The sequence below is a fragment of the Artemia sp. Qi Xiang Cuo genome, unplaced genomic scaffold (genome assembly GCF_049724085.1).
Source record: "Artemia sp. Qi Xiang Cuo unplaced genomic scaffold, ASM4972408v1 HiC_scaffold_3198, whole genome shotgun sequence".
NCBI classification, from domain to species: Eukaryota; Metazoa; Arthropoda; class Branchiopoda; order Anostraca; family Artemiidae; genus Artemia; species Artemia sp. Qi Xiang Cuo.
The window spans coordinates 63,595-83,741 of record NW_028300592.1 but is presented as its reverse complement, the minus strand read 5'-3'; the positions used below and the strand labels follow the sequence as shown (position 1 = coordinate 83,741).

Genomic DNA, 20,147 nt, shown 5'->3' with positions numbered 1-20,147 from the left:
CAAGAAAATGTAACTGTGACAAGGTAAACCACAACCAAACACTACTGAAATATTCCAACTCTTGCATTTCAACGAAAGAAATTCAAAATGAACTTTGAAAAATCAAGAAAATGTAACTGTGACAAGGTAAACCACAACCAAACACTACTGAAATATTCCAACTCTTGCATTTCAACGAAAGAAATTCAAAATGAACTTTGAAAAATCAAGAAAATGTAACTGTGACAAGGTAAACCACAACCAAACACTACTGAAATATTCCAACTCTTGCATTTCAACGAAAGAAATTCAAAATGAACTTTGAAAAATCAAGAAAATGTAACTGTGACAAGGTAAACCACAACCAAACACTACTGAAATATTCCAACTCTTGCATTTCAACGAAAGAAATTCAAAATGAACTTTGAAAAATCAAGAAAATGTAACTGTGACAAGGTAAACCACAACCAAACACTACTGAAATATTCCAACTCTTGCATTTCAACGAAAGAAATTCAAAATGAACTTTGAAAAATCAAGAAAATGTAACTGTGACAAGGTAAACCACAACCAAACACTACTGAAATATTCCAACTCTTGCATTTCAACGAAAGAAATTCAAAATGAACTTTGAAAAATCAAGAAAATGTAACTGTGACAAGGTAAACCACAACCAAACACTACTGAAATATTCCAACTCTTGCATTTCAACGAAAGAAATTCAAAATGAACTTTGAAAAATCAAGAAAATGTAACTGTGACAAGGTAAACCACAACCAAACACTACTGAAATATTCCAACTCTTGCATTTCAACGAAAGAAATTCAAAATGAACTTTGAAAAATCAAGAAAATGTAACTGTGACAAGGTAAACCACAACCAAACACTACTGAAATATTCCAACTCTTGCATTTCAACGAAAGAAATTCAAAATGAACTTTGAAAAATCAAGAAAATGTAACTGTGACAAGGTAAACCACAACCAAACACTACTGAAATATTCCAACTCTTGCATTTCAACGAAAGAAATTCAAAATGAACTTTGAAAAATCAAGAAAATGTAACTGTGACAAGGTAAACCACAACCAAACACTACTGAAATATTCCAACTCTTGCATTTCAACGAAAGAAATTCAAAATGAACTTTGAAAAATCAAGAAAATGTAACTGTGACAAGGTAAACCACAACCAAACACTACTGAAATATTCCAACTCTTGCATTTCAACGAAAGAAATTCAAAATGAACTTTGAAAAATCAAGAAAATGTAACTGTGACAAGGTAAACCACAACCAAACACTACTGAAATATTCCAACTCTTGCATTTCAACGAAAGAAATTCAAAATGAACTTTGAAAAATCAAGAAAATGTAACTGTGACAAGGTAAACCACAACCAAACACTACTGAAATATTCCAACTCTTGCATTTCAACGAAAGAAATTCAAAATGAACTTTGAAAAATCAAGAAAATGTAACTGTGACAAGGTAAACCACAACCAAACACTACTGAAATATTCCAACTCTTGCATTTCACCGAAAGAAATTCAAAATGAACTTTGAAAAATCAAGAAAATGTAACTGTGACAAGGTAAACCACAACCAAACACTACTGAAATATTCCAACTCTTGCATTTCAACGAAATAAATTCAAAATGAACTTTGAAAAATCAAGAAAATGTAACTTTGGCATGGTAAACCACAACCAAACATAACTGAAATATTCCAACTCTTGCATATCAACTAAAGAAATTCAAACTTAACATTTAAACATCAAGAAAATGTAACTCATAAAAGTTAAAAAGCCAACAAACACTACTGAAATATTACAGCTCTTTCATTTCAACGAAAGAAATTCAAAATGAACTTTGAAAAATCATTAGAATGTAACTGTGACAAGGTAAACCATAACCAAACACTACTGAAATATTCCAACTCTTGCATTTCAACGAAAGAAATTCAAAATGAACTTTGAAAAATCAAGAAAATGTAACTGTGACAAGGTAAACCACAACCAAACACTACTGAAATATTCCAACTCTTGCATTTCAACGAAAGAAATTCAAAATGAACTTTGAAAAATCAAGAAAATGTAACTGTGACAAGGTAAACCACAACCAAACACTACTGAAATATTCCAACTCTTGCATTTCAACGAAAGAAATTCAAAATGAACTTTGAAAAATCAAGAAAATGTAACTGTGACAAGGTAAACCACAACCAAACACTACTGAAATATTCCAACTCTTGCATTTCAACGAAAGAAATTCAAAATGAACTTTGAAAAATCAAGAAAATGTAACTGTGACAAGGTAAACCACAACCAAACACTACTGAAATATTCCAACTCTTGCATTTCAACGAAAGAAATTCAAAATGAACTTTGAAAAATCAAGAAAATGTAACTGTGACAAGGTAAACCACAACCAAACACTACTGAAATATTCCAACTCTTGCATTTCAACGAAAGAAATTCAAAATGAACTTTGAAAAATCAAGAAAATGTAACTGTGACAAGGTAAACCACAACCAAACACTACTGAAATATTCCAACTCTTGCATTTCAACGAAAGAAATTCAAAATGAACTTTGAAAAATCAAGAAAATGTAACTGTGACAAGGTAAACCACAACCAAACACTACTGAAATATTCCAACTCTTGCATTTCAACGAAAGAAATTCAAAATGAACTTTGAAAAATCAAGAAAATGTAACTGTGACAAGGTAAACCACAACCAAACACTACTGAAATATTCCAACTCTTGCATTTCAACGAAAGAAATTCAAAATGAACTTTGAAAAATCAAGAAAATGTAACTGTGACAAGGTAAACCATAACCAAACACTACTGAAATATTCCAACTCTTGCATTTCAACGAAAGAAATTCAAAATGAACTTTGAAAAATCAAGAAAATGTAACTGTGACAAGGTAAACCACAACCAAACACTACTGAAATATTCCAACTCTTGCATTTCAACGAAAGAAATTCAAAATGAACTTTGAAAAATCAAGAAAATGTAACTGTGACAAGGTAAACCACAACCAAACACTACTGAAATATTCCAACTCTTGCATTTCAACGAAAGAAATTCAAAATGAACTTTGAAAAATCAAGAAAATGTAACTGTGACAAGGTAAACCACAACCAAACACTACTGAAATATTCCAACTCTTGCATTTCAACGAAAGAAATTCAAAATGAACTTTGAAAAATCAAGAAAATGTAACTGTGACAAGGTAAACCACAACCAAACACTACTGAAATATTCCAACTCTTGCATTTCAACGAAAGAAATTCAAAATGAACTTTGAAAAATCAAGAAAATGTAACTGTGACAAGGTAAACCACAACCAAACACTACTGAAATATTCCAACTCTTGCATTTCAACGAAAGAAATTCAAAATGAACTTTGAAAAATCAAGAAAATGTAACTGTGACAAGGTAAAACATAACCAAACACTACTGAAATATTCCAACTCTTGCATTTCAACGAAAGAAATTCAAAATGAACTTTGAAAAATCAATAAAATGTAACTGCGACATGGTAAACCACAACCAAACACTACTGAAATATTCCAACTCTTGCATATCAACGAAAGAAATTCAAAATGAACTTTGAAAAATCAAGAAAATGTAACTGTGACAAGGTAAACCACAACCAAACACTACTGAAATATTCCAACTCTTGCATTTCAACGAAAGAAATTCAAAATGAACTTTGAAAAATCAAGAAAATGTAACTGTGACAAGGTAAACCACAACCAAACACTACTGAAATATTCCAACTCTTGCATTTCAACGAAAGAAATTCAAAATGAACTTTGAAAAATCAAGAAAATGTAACTGTGACAAGGTAAACCACAACCAAACACTACTGAAATATTCCAACTCTTGCATTTCAACGAAAGAAATTCAAAATGAACTTTGAAAAATCAAGAAAATGTAACTGTGACAAGGTAAACCACAACCAAACACTACTGAAATATTCCAACTCTTGCATTTCAACGAAAGAAATTCAAAATGAACTTTGAAAAATCATGAGAATGTAACTGTGACAATGTAAATCACAACTAAAAACTGCTTAAATATTCCAACTAGGGCATTTCAAAGAAAGAAATTCTCTATCTACTTTAAAATATCAAGAAAATGTAACTGTGACCAGGTAAACCACAACCAACAACTACTGAAATATTCCAACTCTTGCATTTCATCGAAAGAAATTCAAAATGAACTTTGAAAAATCAAGAAAATGTAACTGTGACAAGGTAAACCACAACCAAACACTACTGAAATATTCCAACTCTTGCATTTCAACGAAAGAAATTCAAAATGAACTTTGAAAAATCAAGAAAATGTAACTGTGACAAAGTAAAACACAACCAAACAATACTGAAATATTCCAAATCTTGCATTTCAACGAAAAAAATTCAAAAAGAACTTTAAAAAATCAAGAAAATATAACTGTTACAATGAAAACCAAAACCAAACACCACTGAAAAATACAATCTCTTTCATTACATAGAAAGAAATTCGAAATGAACTTTGAAAAATAAAGAAAATGTAACTGTGACAAGGTAAAATATAACCAAACACTACTGAAATATTCCAACTCTTGCATTTCAACGAAAGAAATTCAAAATGAACTTTGAAAAATCAAGAAAATGTAACTGTGACAAGGTAAACCACAACCAAACACTACTGAAATATTCCAACTCTTGCATTTCAACGAAAGAAATTCAAAATGAACTTTGAAAAATCAAGAAAATGTAACTGTGACAAGGTAAACCACAACCAAACACTACTGAAATATTCCAACTCTTGCATTTCAACGAAAGAAATTCAAAATGAACTTTGAAAAATCAAGAAAATGTAACTGTGACAAGGTAAACCACAACCAAACACTACTGAAATATTCTAACTCTTGCATTTCAACGATAGAAATTCAAAATTAACCTTGAAAAATAAAGAAAATGTTACAATGAAAAGGTAAACAAAAAACAAACACTACTGAAATATTCAAACTCTTGAATTTCAACGAATTAAATTAAAAATGAACTTTTAAAAATAAAGAAACTGTAAATTTGACAATTTAAACAACAAACAAATACTACTGAATTATTCCTTATCTTACATTTCATCTAAATAAATTAAAAATGAACTTTGAAGATTCAAGAAAATGTAACTGTGACAAGGTAAACCGTAACCAAACACTACTGAAATATTCCAACTCTTGCATTTCAACGAAAGAAATTCAAAATGAACTTTGAAAAATCAAGAAAATGTAACTGTGACAAGGTAAACCACAACCAAACACTACTGAAATATTCCAACTCTTGCATTTCAACGAAAGAAATTCAAAATGAACTTTGAAAAATCAAGAAAATGTAACTGTGACAAGGTAAACCACAACCAAACACTACTGAAATATTCCAACTCTTGCATTTCAACGAAAGAAATTCAAAATGAACTTTGAAAAATCAAGAAAATGTAACTGTGACAAGGTAAACCACAACCAAACACTACTGAAATATTCCAACTCTTGCATTTCAACGAAAGAAATTCAAAATGAACTTTGAAAAATCAAGAAAATGTAACTGTGACAAGGTAAACCACAACCAAACACTACTGAAATATTCCAACTCTTGCATTTCAACGAAAGAAATTCAAAATGAACTTTGAAAAATCAAGAAAATGTAACTGTGACAAGGTAAACCACAAGCAAACACTACTGAAATAATCCAAATCTTGCATTTCAACGAAAGAAATTCAAAATGAACTTTGAAAAATCAAGAAAATGTAACTGTGGCCAGGTAAACCATAAACAAACACTACTGAAATATTCCAACTCTTGCACTTCAACGAAAGAAATTCAAAATGAACATTAAAAAATCAAGAAAATGTAATTGTGACAAGGTAAACCACAATCAAACACTACTTAAATATTCCAACTCGTGCACTTCAAAGAAAGAAATCCAAAATGAACTTTGAAAAATCAATAGAATGTAACTATGACAAGGTAAACCACAACCAAATACTACTAAAATAGTCCAAATCTTCAATTTCAACGAAAGCAATTGAAAATGAACTTTGAAAAATCAAGAAAATGTAACTGTGACAAGGTAAACCACAACCAAACACTACTGAAATATTCCAACTCTTGCATTTCAACGAAAGAAATTCAAAATGAACTTTGAAAAATCAAGAAAATGTAACTGTGACAAGGTAAACCACAACCAAACACTACTGAAATATTCCAACTCTTGCATTTCAACGAAAGAAATTCAAAGTGAACTTTGAAAAATCAAGAAAATGTAACTGTGACAAGGTAAACCACAACCAAACACTAATGAAATACTTCAACTCTTGCATTTCAACCAAAGAAATTCAAAATAAAATTTAAAAAATCAAGAAAATGTAACTGTGACAAGGTAAACCACAACCAAAAACTACTGAAATATTCCAACTCTTGCATTTCAACGAAAGAAATTCAATATGAAATTTTAAAAATCAATAAAATTTAATTTTGAAAATTTAAACAACAAAAACAAAATAATTAAATATTCAAACTATTGAATTTCAATGAAAGAAATTCAAAATGAACTTTGATATATCAAGAAAATGTAATTTTGACAAGGTAAACCACAACCAAACACTACTGAAATATTCCAACTCTTGCATATCAATGAAAGAAATTCAAAATGAACTTTGAAAAATCAAGAAAATGTAACTGTGACAAGTTAAACCACAACCAAACACTACTGAAATATTCCAACTCTTTCATTTCAATGAAAGAAATTCAAAATGAACTTTGAAAAATCAATAAAATGTTACTTTGACAAGGTAAACCGTAACCAAACACTACTGAAATAGTCCAACTCTTGCATTTCAACGAAAGAAATTCAAAATGAACTTTGAAAAATCAAGAAAATGTAACTGTGACGAGGTAAATCATAACCAAACACTACTGAAATATTCCAAGTCTTGCATTTCAACGAAAGAAATTCAAAATGAACTTTGAAAAATCAAGAAAATGTAACTGTGACAAGGTAAACCACAATCAAACACTGTTGAAATATTCCAACTCTTACATTTCAATGAAATAAATTCTAAATGAACTTTGAAAAATCAAGAAAATGTAACTGTGACAAGGTAAACCACAACCAAACACTACTGAAATATTTCAACTCTTGCATTTCAACGAAAGAAATTCAAAATGAACTTTGAAAAATCAAGAAAATGTAACTGTGACAAAGTAAACCACATACAAACACTTCTGAAATATTCAAACTCTTGCATTTCAACGAAAAAAATTCAAAATGGACTTTCAAAAATCAAGAAAATGTATCTGTGACAAGGTAAATCACAGCCAAACAATACTGAAATATTCCAAATCTTTCCTTTCAACAAAATAAATTAATAATAATCTGTGAAAAATCAAGAAAATGTAACTGTGACAAGCTAAACCACAACCAACCACTACTGCAACAGAAAACAAATTTATTAAAATATAAATAATTAATGAATTATATTATAAAAATCAAGAAAATGGATCTGTTACACGGTAAACCACAACCAAACACTACTGAAATATTCCAAATCTTGTATTTAAGTAAAAGAAATACAAAATGAACTTTGAAAAATCAAGAAAATTTAACTGTGATATGGTAAACCACAACCAAACACTACTGAAATATTCCAACTCTTGCATCTCAACTAAAGAAATAAAAACTGAACATTTAAAAATCATGATAATGTAACTGTGACAAGGTAAACCACAACCAAACACTACTGAAATATTCCAAATCTTGCATTTCAACGAAAGAAATTCAAAATGAACTTTGAAAAATCAAGAAAATGTAACAGTGACAAGGTAAACCTCAACCAAACACTACTGAAATATTCCAACTCTTGCATTTCAACGAAAGAAATTAAAAAAGAACTTATAAAAAACAAGAAAATATAAATGATAAAATGTAAAACAAAAACAAACAACACTTACATATAACCAATCTTTATTTTCAACGAAAGAAAATCAAAATGAACTTTTAAATATCAAGAAAATGTAACTGTGACAAGTTAAACCACAATGAAACACTACTGAAATTTTCCAAATCTAGCATCTCAACGAAGGAAATTCAAAATGAACTTTGAAAAATCAAGAAAATGTAACTGTGACAAGGTAAACCACAACCAAACACTACTGAAATACTCCAACTCTTGCATTTCAACCAAAGAATTTATAAATGAACAATTAAAAATCAAGAAAATGTAACTGTGACAAGGTAAACCACAACCAAACACTACTGAAATATTCCAACTCTTGCATTTCAACGAAATAAATTCAAAATGAACTTTGAAAAATAAAGAAAATTTAACTGTGACAAGGTAAACCACATCCAAAAAATACTGAAATATTACAACTCTTTCATTTCAACGAAAGTAATTAAAAATTAAAATTGAAAAATAAAGAAAATGTATCTGTGACAATGTAAAACACAACCATACAATACTGAAATATTCCAAATCTTTTCTCTAAACAAATCAAATTCATAATAAACATTGAAAAATCATGAAAATGTAACTGTTACAATGTAAACCACAAAAAAAAATCAATGAAATATTCAAACTCTATCATTTCAAAGAAATAAAAACAGAATAAAATTTGAATAATCAAGAAGATGTACCTGTGACACGGTAAACCAAAACCAAACACTACTGAAATATTCCAACTCTTGCATTTCAACGAAAGAAATTCAAAATGAACTTTGAAAAATCAAGAAAAGTGTAACTGTGATATGGTAAACCACAACCAAACACTACTGAAATATTCCAACTCTTGCATCTCAACAAAATAAATTCAAAATGAACATTGAAAAATAAAGATAATGTAACTCTGATAGGGTAAACCACAACCAAACACTAATGAAATATTCCAACTCTTGCATTTCAACGAAAGAAATTCAAAATGAACTTTGAAAAATCAAGAAAATGTAACTGTGACAAGGTAAACCATAACCAAACAATACTTAAATATTCAACCTCTTTCATTTCATATAAATAAATTAAAAATGATAAAATAAAAAAAAATATAATTTAACTGTTGAAATGTAAAAAACAACCAATCTCAAATGAAATATACCATATCATTCATGTCAACGAAAGAAATTCAAAATGAACTTTGAAAAATAAAGAAAATGTAACTGTGACAAGGTATTCCACAACCAAACACAACTGAAATGCTCAAACTCTTGCATATCAACGAAAGAAATTCAAAATAAACTTTGAAAAATCAAGAAAATGTAACTGTGACAAGGTAAACCACAATCAAACACTACTGAAATATTCCAACTCTTGAATTTCAACCAAAGAAATCCAAAATGAACTTTGAAAATTCAAGAAACTGTAACTGTGACAAGGTGAACCACAAGCAAACACTACTAAAATATTCCAACTCTTGCATTACAACGAAAGAAATTCAAAATGAACTATGAAATATCAAGAAAATTTAACTGAGACAAGCTAAACCGCAACCAAACACTACTGAAATATTCCAACTCTTGCATTTCAACGAAAGAAATTCAAAATGAACTTTGAAAAATCAAGAAAATGTAACTGTGACAAGGTAAACCACAACCAAACACTACTGAAATATTCCAACTCTTGCATTTCAACGAAAGAAATTCAAAATGAACTTTGAAAAATCACGATAATGTAACTGTGACAAGGTAATCCATAACAAAACACTACTGAAATATTCCAACTCTTACATTTCAACGAAAGAAATTGAAAATGAACTTTGAACAATTAGGAAAATGTAACTGTGACAAGGTAAACCACAACCAAACACTACTGAAATATTCCAACTCTTGCATTTCTACGAAACAAATTCAAAAAGAAATATGAAATAAAAATAAAATTAAAAATTTAAAGGGTCAAAAACTACACTTAAATCAAGTCCTTTTAAAAATCCTGAATAAAATCTAAGTAAATACATAATGAACATTAAAAAATCAGGAAAATGTAATTGTGACAATGTAAACCACAAACAAACACTAATTAAATATTCCAACTCTTGCATTTCAATGAAATAAAATAAAAATGAACTTTTAAAAATAAAGAGAATGTAACTGTGACAAGGTAAACCACAACCAAACACTACTGAAATATTCCAACTCTTGCATTTCAACGAAAGAAATTCAAAATGAACTTTGAAAAATCAAGAAAATGTAACTGTGACACTACTGAAATATTCAAACTCTTGCATTTCAACGAAAGAAATTCAAAATGAACTTTGAAAAATCGAGAAAATGTAACTGTGACAAGGTAAACCACAACCAAACACTACTGAAATATTCCAACTCTTGCATTTCAACGAAAGAAATTCAAAATGAACTTTGAAAAATCAAAAGAATGTAACTGTGACAAGTTAAACCACAACCAAACTCTACTGAAATAGAAAGAAACGTTCAATACATAGATGTAAAATAACATTGAACCCTGAAAAATCAATAGAATCTTAGAATAACCATATCGACAGTAACAAAAAATTCGAGATATAGTCAAGATCTTGCATATACATAAACTACCTTACCAAAGTCGTATAACAAATTAATAGAATGTAACTGTGACAAGGTAAACAACGACCATACACTACTGAAATATTCCAACTCTTGCATTTCAATGAAAGAAATCCAAAATTAACATTAAAAAATCAAGAAAATTTAACTGTGACAAGGTAAACCACGACAAAACAATACTGGAATATTCTAACTTTTGAATTCCAACGAAAGAAGTACAAAATTAACTTTGAAAAATCTCGATAATGTAACTATGACATGGTAAACCACAACAAAACACTAGTGAAATATTCCAACTCTTGCATTTCAACGAAAAAAATCCAAAATGAACTTTGAAAAATCAAGAAAATGTAACTGTGACAAGGTAAACCACAAGCAAACACTACTGAAATAGTCCAACTCTTTAATTTCAGCGATAGAAATTCACACTGAACTTAGAAAAATCAAGAAAATGTAACTGTGACAAGGTAAACCACAACCAAACACTACTGAAATATTCCAACTCTTGCATTTCAACGAAAGAAATTCAAAATGAACTTTGAAAAATCAGGCCTTTGGGATGCCGGGGGCCCTTTGGGGGGGGGAGGGGGGAAGGGGCCGGGGGAGGGGCCGGGGGGAGGGGGCAGGGGGAGGGGCAGGGAGGAGGGGGCAGGGAGGAGGGGCAGGGGAGAGGGGCCGGGGGGAGGGGCCGGGGGGAGGGGCAGGGGGAGGGGGTCGTTCTGTGTTTCAATGCACAAAAAAATATTAAAAAATGGGGGGAGGGGAGGGGAGGAGGGGAGGAGGGGAGGAGTGGAGGAGTGGAGGGGGAGGGGGAGGGGGAGGAGATGGAGGGGGAGGGGGAGATGGGGGGAGGAGATGGAGGGGGAGGGGAGATGGGGGGAGGAGACGGAGGGGGAGATGGGGGAGGAGATGGAGGGGGAGGGAGGGGCCCTTTGGGGGCCAAAGGGGTGGGGGCCCTTTGGGAGCCCTGGGAACCTTTGGGGACCGGGGACTTCCTTCGGGGTTGAGGTAGGGGGATCGGAGCCCTTTGGATCGGGGTAGGGGACCTCACAACACTGTTCAAATACAACTTGTGTATTATAACGACCACACTCAAAACCTCTTCTAAAATCATCTTTTAAATCATCTTTTAAAATGTCTCTAACTGTTTCGCCGAAATAATTCCATAAAATGGCTAAAACGGTTTCGCCCAAATAATCCCTAAACGTAATTCAGCGTCTTCCTTTTGTTTAGCATCCCTGGGCTGTCACATTTAAAATTACAAAGAAACCTTTTCGCGCGCTAAGATCAAAACATTTGCTCGAACAACAACAACAAATACTGTTTCCCGGAAACTCATAACATCTGCCTCGAACAACAACAGGAAGGAAGTGTCAATAACTTTGCCTTGAATAACAACAAGAAGGAAGTGTCATTAACTTTGCCTCGAACAACAACAAGAAGGAAATGTCATTAACTTTGCCCGGAAACGATTTGGTTAATGACTCAATAATCCATGAAAGTGACAAAATTCCTGTTTTTCAAATTCTCACTGACAAAGTCCATAAAAACAGACATAAATGTGACAAAGTTCCTGTTTTTTCAAATTCTCACTGACAAAGTCCATAAAAACATACAAAAATGTGACAAAGTTCCTGTTTTTTCAAGTTCTCACTGACAAAAACCATAAAAACAGACATAAATGTGACAAAGTTCCTGTTTTTTCAAATTCTCACTGACAAAACCATAAATAACGTGGTTCTCGTCGGATCAATAGGGGCATCTCTACTTATAGAAGTTAGTTACGTAAGTTAATTTGTAAAGACATCCATTTAGCAAAAGAAGAGTAAAATTTTTATGCAAATAAAAGTTGCATTAACTAAAAAACGATCAGAAATTAAATAAAAAAAAACAAGTTTTTTAAACTGAAAGTAAGGAGCGACATTAAAACTTAAAACGAATAGAAATTATTCCGTATATGAAAGGGGCTGTTCCCTCCTCAACGCCTCGCTCTTTACGCTAAAGTTTGACTCTGTCTCACAACTTTTTTTTAGAACAGTAAAACACTTTAGCGTAAGGAGCGAGGCGTTGAGGAGGGGGCCGCCCCTTTCATATACTGAATAATTTCTGTTTGTTTTAAGTTTTGATGTCGTTCCTTACTTTCAGTTAAAAAAACTTGTTTTTTTTATTTAATTACCGAAGGCTCTATTACACTCCTATGGACGGAAAATATATCTTGTATTTTCCTGCCGATCAAAAGTATGAAAATTGGAATCAAATGAATTTAAACAAAATCTTAAATATTACTGTTCACTGAGAAGAAGGTTTACTAATTTTAAACGATTTTTTTTCAAAAAAAGAGGAAAATGTCTTTGAAGTTGCTAGTTACTTAAATATGCAGTTTAAAACAGCAAATGTTGTTTTTTTTTACATTTTTTACGTTTTACATTTGCCATATAAATTCAAATAGTTAAATATTTTATAAAAATATCGTATTTTGTGTTACATTCAGGATATATCCTCATAAAACAAGATTTCCGAGGGGGCTTCAGCCCCCTAGTCCTATCCCTGGGTACAACTTTGGATAGTTATCAGCTGCCGAAAAATTCTTAGGGGTAGCCTATCCCTCAGGAACAATTAGATTAGAGCAAACTGAAACACCAACATACTAAAATCGTGGCTTCATTCAGATTTTCGTCAAAATCGTAAAAAAATTTTAGTTGTTCAAAAGGCACAAAAATTCTATTCGTGAAAGGCACAATAATTCTATGCGTGAAATAGAGATACGTGTTTCAGGAATGAAAGATGAAATAGACATTAAAAAACTGCTTTGACTTTCAACCATTAAAACACATATACAAGAACAAGAATAACTAGGAAGTAAAAAAAAACATAGAAAAAAATTACCCCAAATATATAAATGAAATATAAGAAATTGGCCAAAACCAGTGAATATTTGACAACCTTCAATATACACTTATCCAGCTTATACTACTTGGTACTTATAGCTCTCGAAATCATCAAAAATTCAGTCGTTCAAAAGGTACGGAAATTTCATGCATGAAATCGAGACATACATTTCAGGTATGACGCATGAAATTGAAATAGACATGAAAAAAAATTAATAAAACTGCTTTGATTTTCAACCATCAAAATGCATGTAAAAGAACAAAAATAACTAGGAAGTAAAAAAAAACATACGCAAAACTTGCCACAAATATATAAATGAAATATACATAAAACTGACCAAAGCCAGTGAATATATAACAATTTTCAAAATATACACTTATCCAGTGTAGGCTACTTGGTACTTACAACTCTCGATTTCCACTGTACAATTTTGCACATCCAGTGGATAATAATACAGATACATAAGACAGGCCTGAGTAGGCAGGCATGAAGCTTGGAATTGAAGTAGACATTTTAGGGCCGTTTTTTTAGAACTAAGATCTTACATCTAAGATCTTTCATCTTTCTGCAAAGACTACCGTTTTTTGAACTCATCTTTGTTCTAAGATCATACAGCTCACTGATGTTAGCAAAAAGCATGGAAGACGCCATCTTTCTGCCATATAGAACAATGATGAGAGAACTTTGATGATATACTCATCATTGCTCTCAAAACGCTGATCAGAGCAGAATGATGAAAGACGTTTGCATAAAAACGACAAAGATGTAAGATAGTTCAAAGATTTCACTTTTATGCGTTTTCTGACAAAAGATGTAAGATTGAAGTACTTCGACGAGCGAAAAAACGGCCCTTTCGAAAAAAATAAAATTGCTTTAACTTTAAACCATCAAATACATGTACAAGAAAAAGAATGATTAGGAAGTAAAAAAAAAAGACAAAAAAAAACTTACTGTAAATATAAATAAAATATATAAAACTGGCCAAAACCATTGAAAATATGACAACGTTCAATATACACTTATCCACCTTACCCTACATATTACTTACAGCTCTCGATTTCCACTGTACAATTTTGTACATCCAGCGGATAATAATGCAGATCCATAAGACATGCCAGAGTAGTCGTAAACCTCATTCCGTATTCAATCCCTCCATTACCACGAAGACGAATCATTTTATTCCTTTCAGTTATGTCGTGAATATAGCTGGAAGAATAACAGACATAATAACCCGTAATATTTTAGAATTCTAATCAACTCGTTTTACTATTTATATGAGTTAAAGTGTTGCCTAATGGCACTTATTTCAGACAAATATCCCCTTCATTCATTTTACGGACCAAAGCATGTTGTGGAAAATGTCTGACGAATCGAGAAGAACTCTAAGACACCCAAGAATGAATTTAAATTGTGTTTTACATCCGATTTTAACTCCGTCCCGTCTTATTTTTTTTTCAGATGTTGTGAATATAGGTAAGATAACGGTGGTGATAATGGTAATTAATGCGCTTATCATTTTCTATCTTTTTCTATCATTTTCTATTTATGGACTGTATTGAGTTCTTTGTCTAGTGGCTGTCTATTCTGGAAGAATGCTTCATCATTTTTTCTGATCAGCTGGGGATATTTGGAAGAATCAATACCCACTCCATGACAAATTTTGACAGGATGCTGGGAATGCAAGCGATTCAGTGACGGGCCACATCGTTAATTTTGTCTATTATGTGAATATAGATAAAAGATAGCGGAGATCAAGATCAAATCAATATAAAGTAAAGAAATCGTTGTTTAAAAACATCCCTTTCATAAAAAGACATAATTTTTGTGCAAATCTTGAGTGAACCGAAACTATATTAAATGTTGAAACCACGTTAAGAAATGCATGACTTCGTTGCCATGATAATGACTGGAGAATAAAGAAAAACCCTGTCAACAGTAATGAAGCTCCAAAACGAAATGTTAAAGAAAATATACACATAAAAAAAGTTCTAATTTTGCCCCAATAAGTAAAATTTATTAAGTTTACTGTTCCCTGTCAAAGGATTAGCATGAAAAGGTTCAAATAATTTTAGATAAAGCAGGAAACACAAGCCAGCGCAATCTCGTTGAAAAGTCCACCGCCAAATTTAAATCAAACAGTTCGTGGTATTTTTTGCCAGAAGAAAGATCACGGATGAGTGTTAATTTGTTTGATTTTTTTTCCAGGGGTGATCGTATCGATTCAGTAGTCCTAGAACATCGTGAGAGAAATCATCTGAACGGAAATTAAAAGTTCTAGTGCCCTTTTTAGTGACAAAAAATTGGAGGGCAATCTGACCCCCTCCCACGCTCACTTTTATCCCGAAGTCACCCAACCAAAATTTTGAGATAGCCATTTTGTTCAGCATATTCGAAAATCTTATAAATATGTCTCTGAGAATGAATTAATCCCCCACAGTTCCCGGGGAAGGGCTGCATGTTATGAATTTTGCCCTTTGTTTACATATCGTATTGGTTAATGGGAAGTATACAGACGTTTCAGGAGGGATTTTTCTGGGGGGGCGGGATCGAAGGACGGGATTACGGGGGAGGATCAGTAGTAGTATAGCTATAACGATTCCGAGCAGAGTATCTCCCCATATAGCTATAATATCTCCGATCGGGGTGTCCCACCATATATCTATAATGCTTACAACAAGACAGTCCCGCCAATACAAGCAGACAGTGTAATGACCGGAATTCAGCCACCGTGAAAATTCGTGCTGTTGTCTCTGTTCAAAGTGCGTGATGTTTCGTTTGTTTGAAATTGTGAAATTCTTTCTGTAATTTAATTTGTTTAATTAATTTAAATAATTACATTAATTAATTTTTTTTAAATTTTAATAGTTTTTTTATTGATCTCATTTTATTGTACTCTAATGATGATATTTTTCTTTTCCAATGATACGATTTTTTACATTCTAAGTATCTTCCCATTGATTTATATGAAATTTGTGTTTGATGTAGGAATCGAACGTGAGACCCATGATTTCCTAAGGTAAAAGAACGACACGTTAATCGACTGAACCAACAAGCAATTGAACATATTATGATTTTAGAAATATATCCAATGCATTGTTTCTGGGACATTGCCCAACTGATGTTAAGTGTCACAATATCGTAACAGGTTCATTCCATTGAACTGGAACAAGCTCAAGCACATTCGATTTATCAATTGTATTTTTGATAGGTGTTAAAAGTGATCTGTTTCGGGGCATTTTTATGACATCATCATGAGAATATGCATATCACGATGATTTGAGATGCATACTAGACAAACAATTTCTTCTGATACTTGGGCCCCAAGTCTTACCCCTATCACTCAGCCCTATCCCTCCACCCTCCCTCCAACCCGTCACTTAGAGTGGCGCACCGCTCTAAGTGAACCTAGATTAACCCAGCTTTTTGCATATCTCTCTCACTTATTTTCTGAGGGGGGTGGGGTCCCAGAAAATAGATGCCCCCTTCACCATGTCAATTTCTACAGGTCTGGGCGTTTACCCCCCCCCCATCCATGGAAACGCTATCACCTGGAAAACACACTTTGTGTGTTTGTATGTGTGTAAGTTTTTGTGTGTGAAGTTTGTGTGTGTGTGTGTAAGTTTTTGTGTGTGTGTTAGTTTTTGTGTGTGTGTGTAAGTTTTTTTTTGTGTGCGTTAATTTTTGTGTGTGTATGTTAATTTTTGTGTGTGTGTGTAAGTTTTTGTTTCTGTGTTAGTTTTTGTGTGTGTGTGTGTAAGTTTTTGTGTGTTTGTAAGTTTTTGTGTGTGTGTGTGTAAGTTTTTGTGTGTGTGTGTGTAAGTTTTTGTGATTGTGTGAGTGTAAGTTTTTGTGTGCGTGTGTGTGTGTGTAAGTTTTTGTGTGGGTGTAAGTTTTTGTGTGTGTATAAGTTTTTGTGTGTGTGTAAGTTTTTGTGTGTGAGTAAGTTTTTGTGTGTGTTTAAGTTTTTGTGTGTTTGTAAGTTTCTGTGTGTGTGTAAGTTTTTGTGTGTGTGTGTGTGTGTGTAAGTTTTTTTTTGTGTGTAAGTTTGTGTGTGTGTGTGTGTTTATGTGTGTAAGTTTTTGTGTGTTTATAAATTTTTGTGTGTGTGTGTGTGTGTAAGTTTTTGTGTGTGTGTAAGTTTTTTTTTGTTTGTAAGTTTTTGTGTGTGTGTAAGTTTTTTTTTGTCTGTAAGTTTGTTTGTGTGTGTGTGTATGTTTCTGTGTGTGTGTAAGTTTTTGTGTGTGTGTGTAAGTTTCTGTGTGTGTGTAAGTTTTTTTTGTTTTTGTAAGTTTTTGTGTTTTTGTTTGTTTTTGTGTGTGTGTTTAAGTTTTTTTGTGTGTGTGTTAGTTCTTGTGTGTGTGTATTTTTTTTTTTGTTTGTATGTTTTTGTGTGTGTGTGTAAGTTTTTGTGTGTGTATAAGTTTTTGTGTGTGTGGAAGTTTTTGTGTGTGTGTAATAGTCTTTTTGTGTGTAAGTTTTTGATTGTTTGTGTAAGTTTTTGTGTGTGTGTGTATGTTTTTTGTGTGTGTGTGTAAGTTTTTTTTGTGTGTGTAAGTTTTTGTGTGTGTGTAAGTTTTTTTGTGTTTGTAAGTGTGTTTTTGTGTGTGTGTGTGTGTAAGTTTTTTTGTGTGTTTTAGTTTTTGTGTGTGTCTAAGTTTTTTTGTGTGTGTAAGTTTTTGTTTGTGTGTGTGTAAGTTTTTGTGTGGGTGTGTAAGTTTTTGTATGTGTGTAAATTTTTGTGTGTGTAATTGTTTTAGTATGTCTAAATTTTTTTGTGTGTGTGTTAGTTTTTGCGTGTGTGTGTAAGTTTTTTTTGTGTGTGTTAGTTTTTGTTTGTGTTTAAGTTCTTGTGTGTGTATAAGTTTTTGTATGTGTGTGTGTAAGTTTTTGTGTGTGTGTGTGTAAGTTTATGTGTGTGTGTGTATAAGGTTTTGTGAGTGTGTGTGTGTGTGTGTGTATGTTTTTGTGTGGGTTTAAGTTTTTTTGTGTGTGTGATTTTTTATGTGTGTGTAAGTTTTTGTGTGTGTAAGTTTTTGTGTGTGTGTATGTTTTTGTGTGTGTGTAAGTTTTTGTATTTATTTATTTTTTTGTGTGTGTATGTTTTTTTGTGTGTGTAGTTTTTTGTGTGTTTTTATTTTATTATGTTTTTGTAATTTTGTGTGTGTGTGTGTAAGTTTTTATGTGTTTGTAATTTTTTGTGTGTGTGTGTAAGTTTTTGTGTGTGTGTAAGTTTTTTTGTGTGGGAGTGTAAGTTTTTTTGTGTGTGTGTAAGTTTTTGTGTGTGTGTAAGTTTTTGTGTGTGTGTAAGTTTTTGTATGTGTGAGTTAGTTTTTGTGTGTGTGTGTAAGTTTTTGTGTTTGTAAGTTTTTGTGTGTGTGTAAGTTTTTGTGTGTGTAAGTTTTTGTGTGTGTGTAAGTTTTAGTGTGTTTGTGTGTCTAAGTTTTTGTGTGTGTAAGTTTGTGTGTGTGTGTGTGTTAGTTTTTGTATGTGTGTGTGTGTAAGTTTTTGTGTGTGTGTGTGTGAGTAAGTTTGTGTTTGTGTGTGTGTAAGTTTTTGTGTGTGTGTGTGTGTGTAAGTTTTTGTGTGTGTGTGTTTTTGTGTGTGTGTAAGTTTTTGTGTGTGTGTAAGTTCTTGTGTGTGTGTGCAAGTTTTTGTGTGTGTGTGTAAGTTTTTGTGTGTGTGTAAGTTTTGTGTGTGTGTAAGTTTTTGTGTGTGTGTAAGTTTTTGTGTGTGTATAAGTTTTTATGTGTGTAAGTTTTTATGTGTGTAAGTTTTTGTGTGTGTGTCAGTTTTTGTGTGTGTGTGTAAGTTTTTGTGTGTGTGTGTAAGTTTTTGTGTGTGTAAGTTTTTGTGTGTGTGTAAGTTTTTGTGTGTGTGTGTGTAAGTTTTTGTGTGTGTGTAAATTTTTTTGTGTGTGTAAGTTTTTGTGTGTGTGTAAGTTTTTGTGTGGGAGTGTAAGTTTATGTGTGTGTAAGTTTTTTTGTGTGTATGTTTTTGTGTATGTTTAAGTTTTTTTTTGTGTGTAAGTTTTTGTGTGTGTGTTATTTTTTGTGTGTGTGTGTAAGTTTTGTGTGTGTGCGTATGTTTCTGTGTTTGTGTGTGTTATTTTTTTTGTTTGTGTTAGTTTCTTTGTGTGTGTAATTTCCTGTGTGTTTTGATGTTTTTGTGTGTGTGTCAGTTTGTTTTTGTGTGTTTGTTTTTGTTTGTGTGTTTTTTTTTGTGTGTGTGTTTGTTTTTTTGTGTGTGTGTAATTTTTCGTGTGTGTTTTTTTTTTTGTGAATTTTTAATTATTTGTGTGTGTGTGTAATTTTTTGTGTGTGTGTGTGTGTAAGTTTTTTTGTGTGTGTAAGTTTTTGTGTTTGTGTAAGTTTTTGTGTGTGTGTAAGTTTGAGGGAGGGTGGAGGGATAGGGTTAAGTGATAGGGGTAGGACTTGGGGCCCAAGTATCAGAAGAAATTGTTTGTCTAGTATGCATCTCAAATCATCGTGATATGAATATTCTCATGATGATGTCATAAAAATGCCCCGAAACAGATAACTTTTAACACCTATCAAAAATACAATTGATAAATCGAATGTGCTTGAACTTGTTCCAGTTCAATGGAATGAGCCTGTTATGATATTGTGACGCTTAACAACAGTGGGGCAGTGTCCCAGAAACCATTCATTGGGTGTATTTCTAAAATCATAATGTATTTAAT

At 32.0% G+C, this 20,147-nt stretch overlaps 1 protein-coding gene across 1 annotated transcript in view; it reads right to left on the bottom strand.

The window, feature by feature from the left end:
• The window catches only part of LOC148938506 (gamma-aminobutyric acid receptor subunit beta-like), an 84,073-nt gene that overhangs the window by 8,739 nt on the left and 55,187 nt on the right, over positions 1-20,147 (bottom strand). The window contains exon 5 of the mRNA XM_089107740.1: positions 14,496-14,653. Coding sequence (XP_088963866.1) covers positions 14,496-14,653 — 158 coding nt within the window. The remainder of the gene's footprint in view (positions 1-14,495; positions 14,654-20,147) is intronic.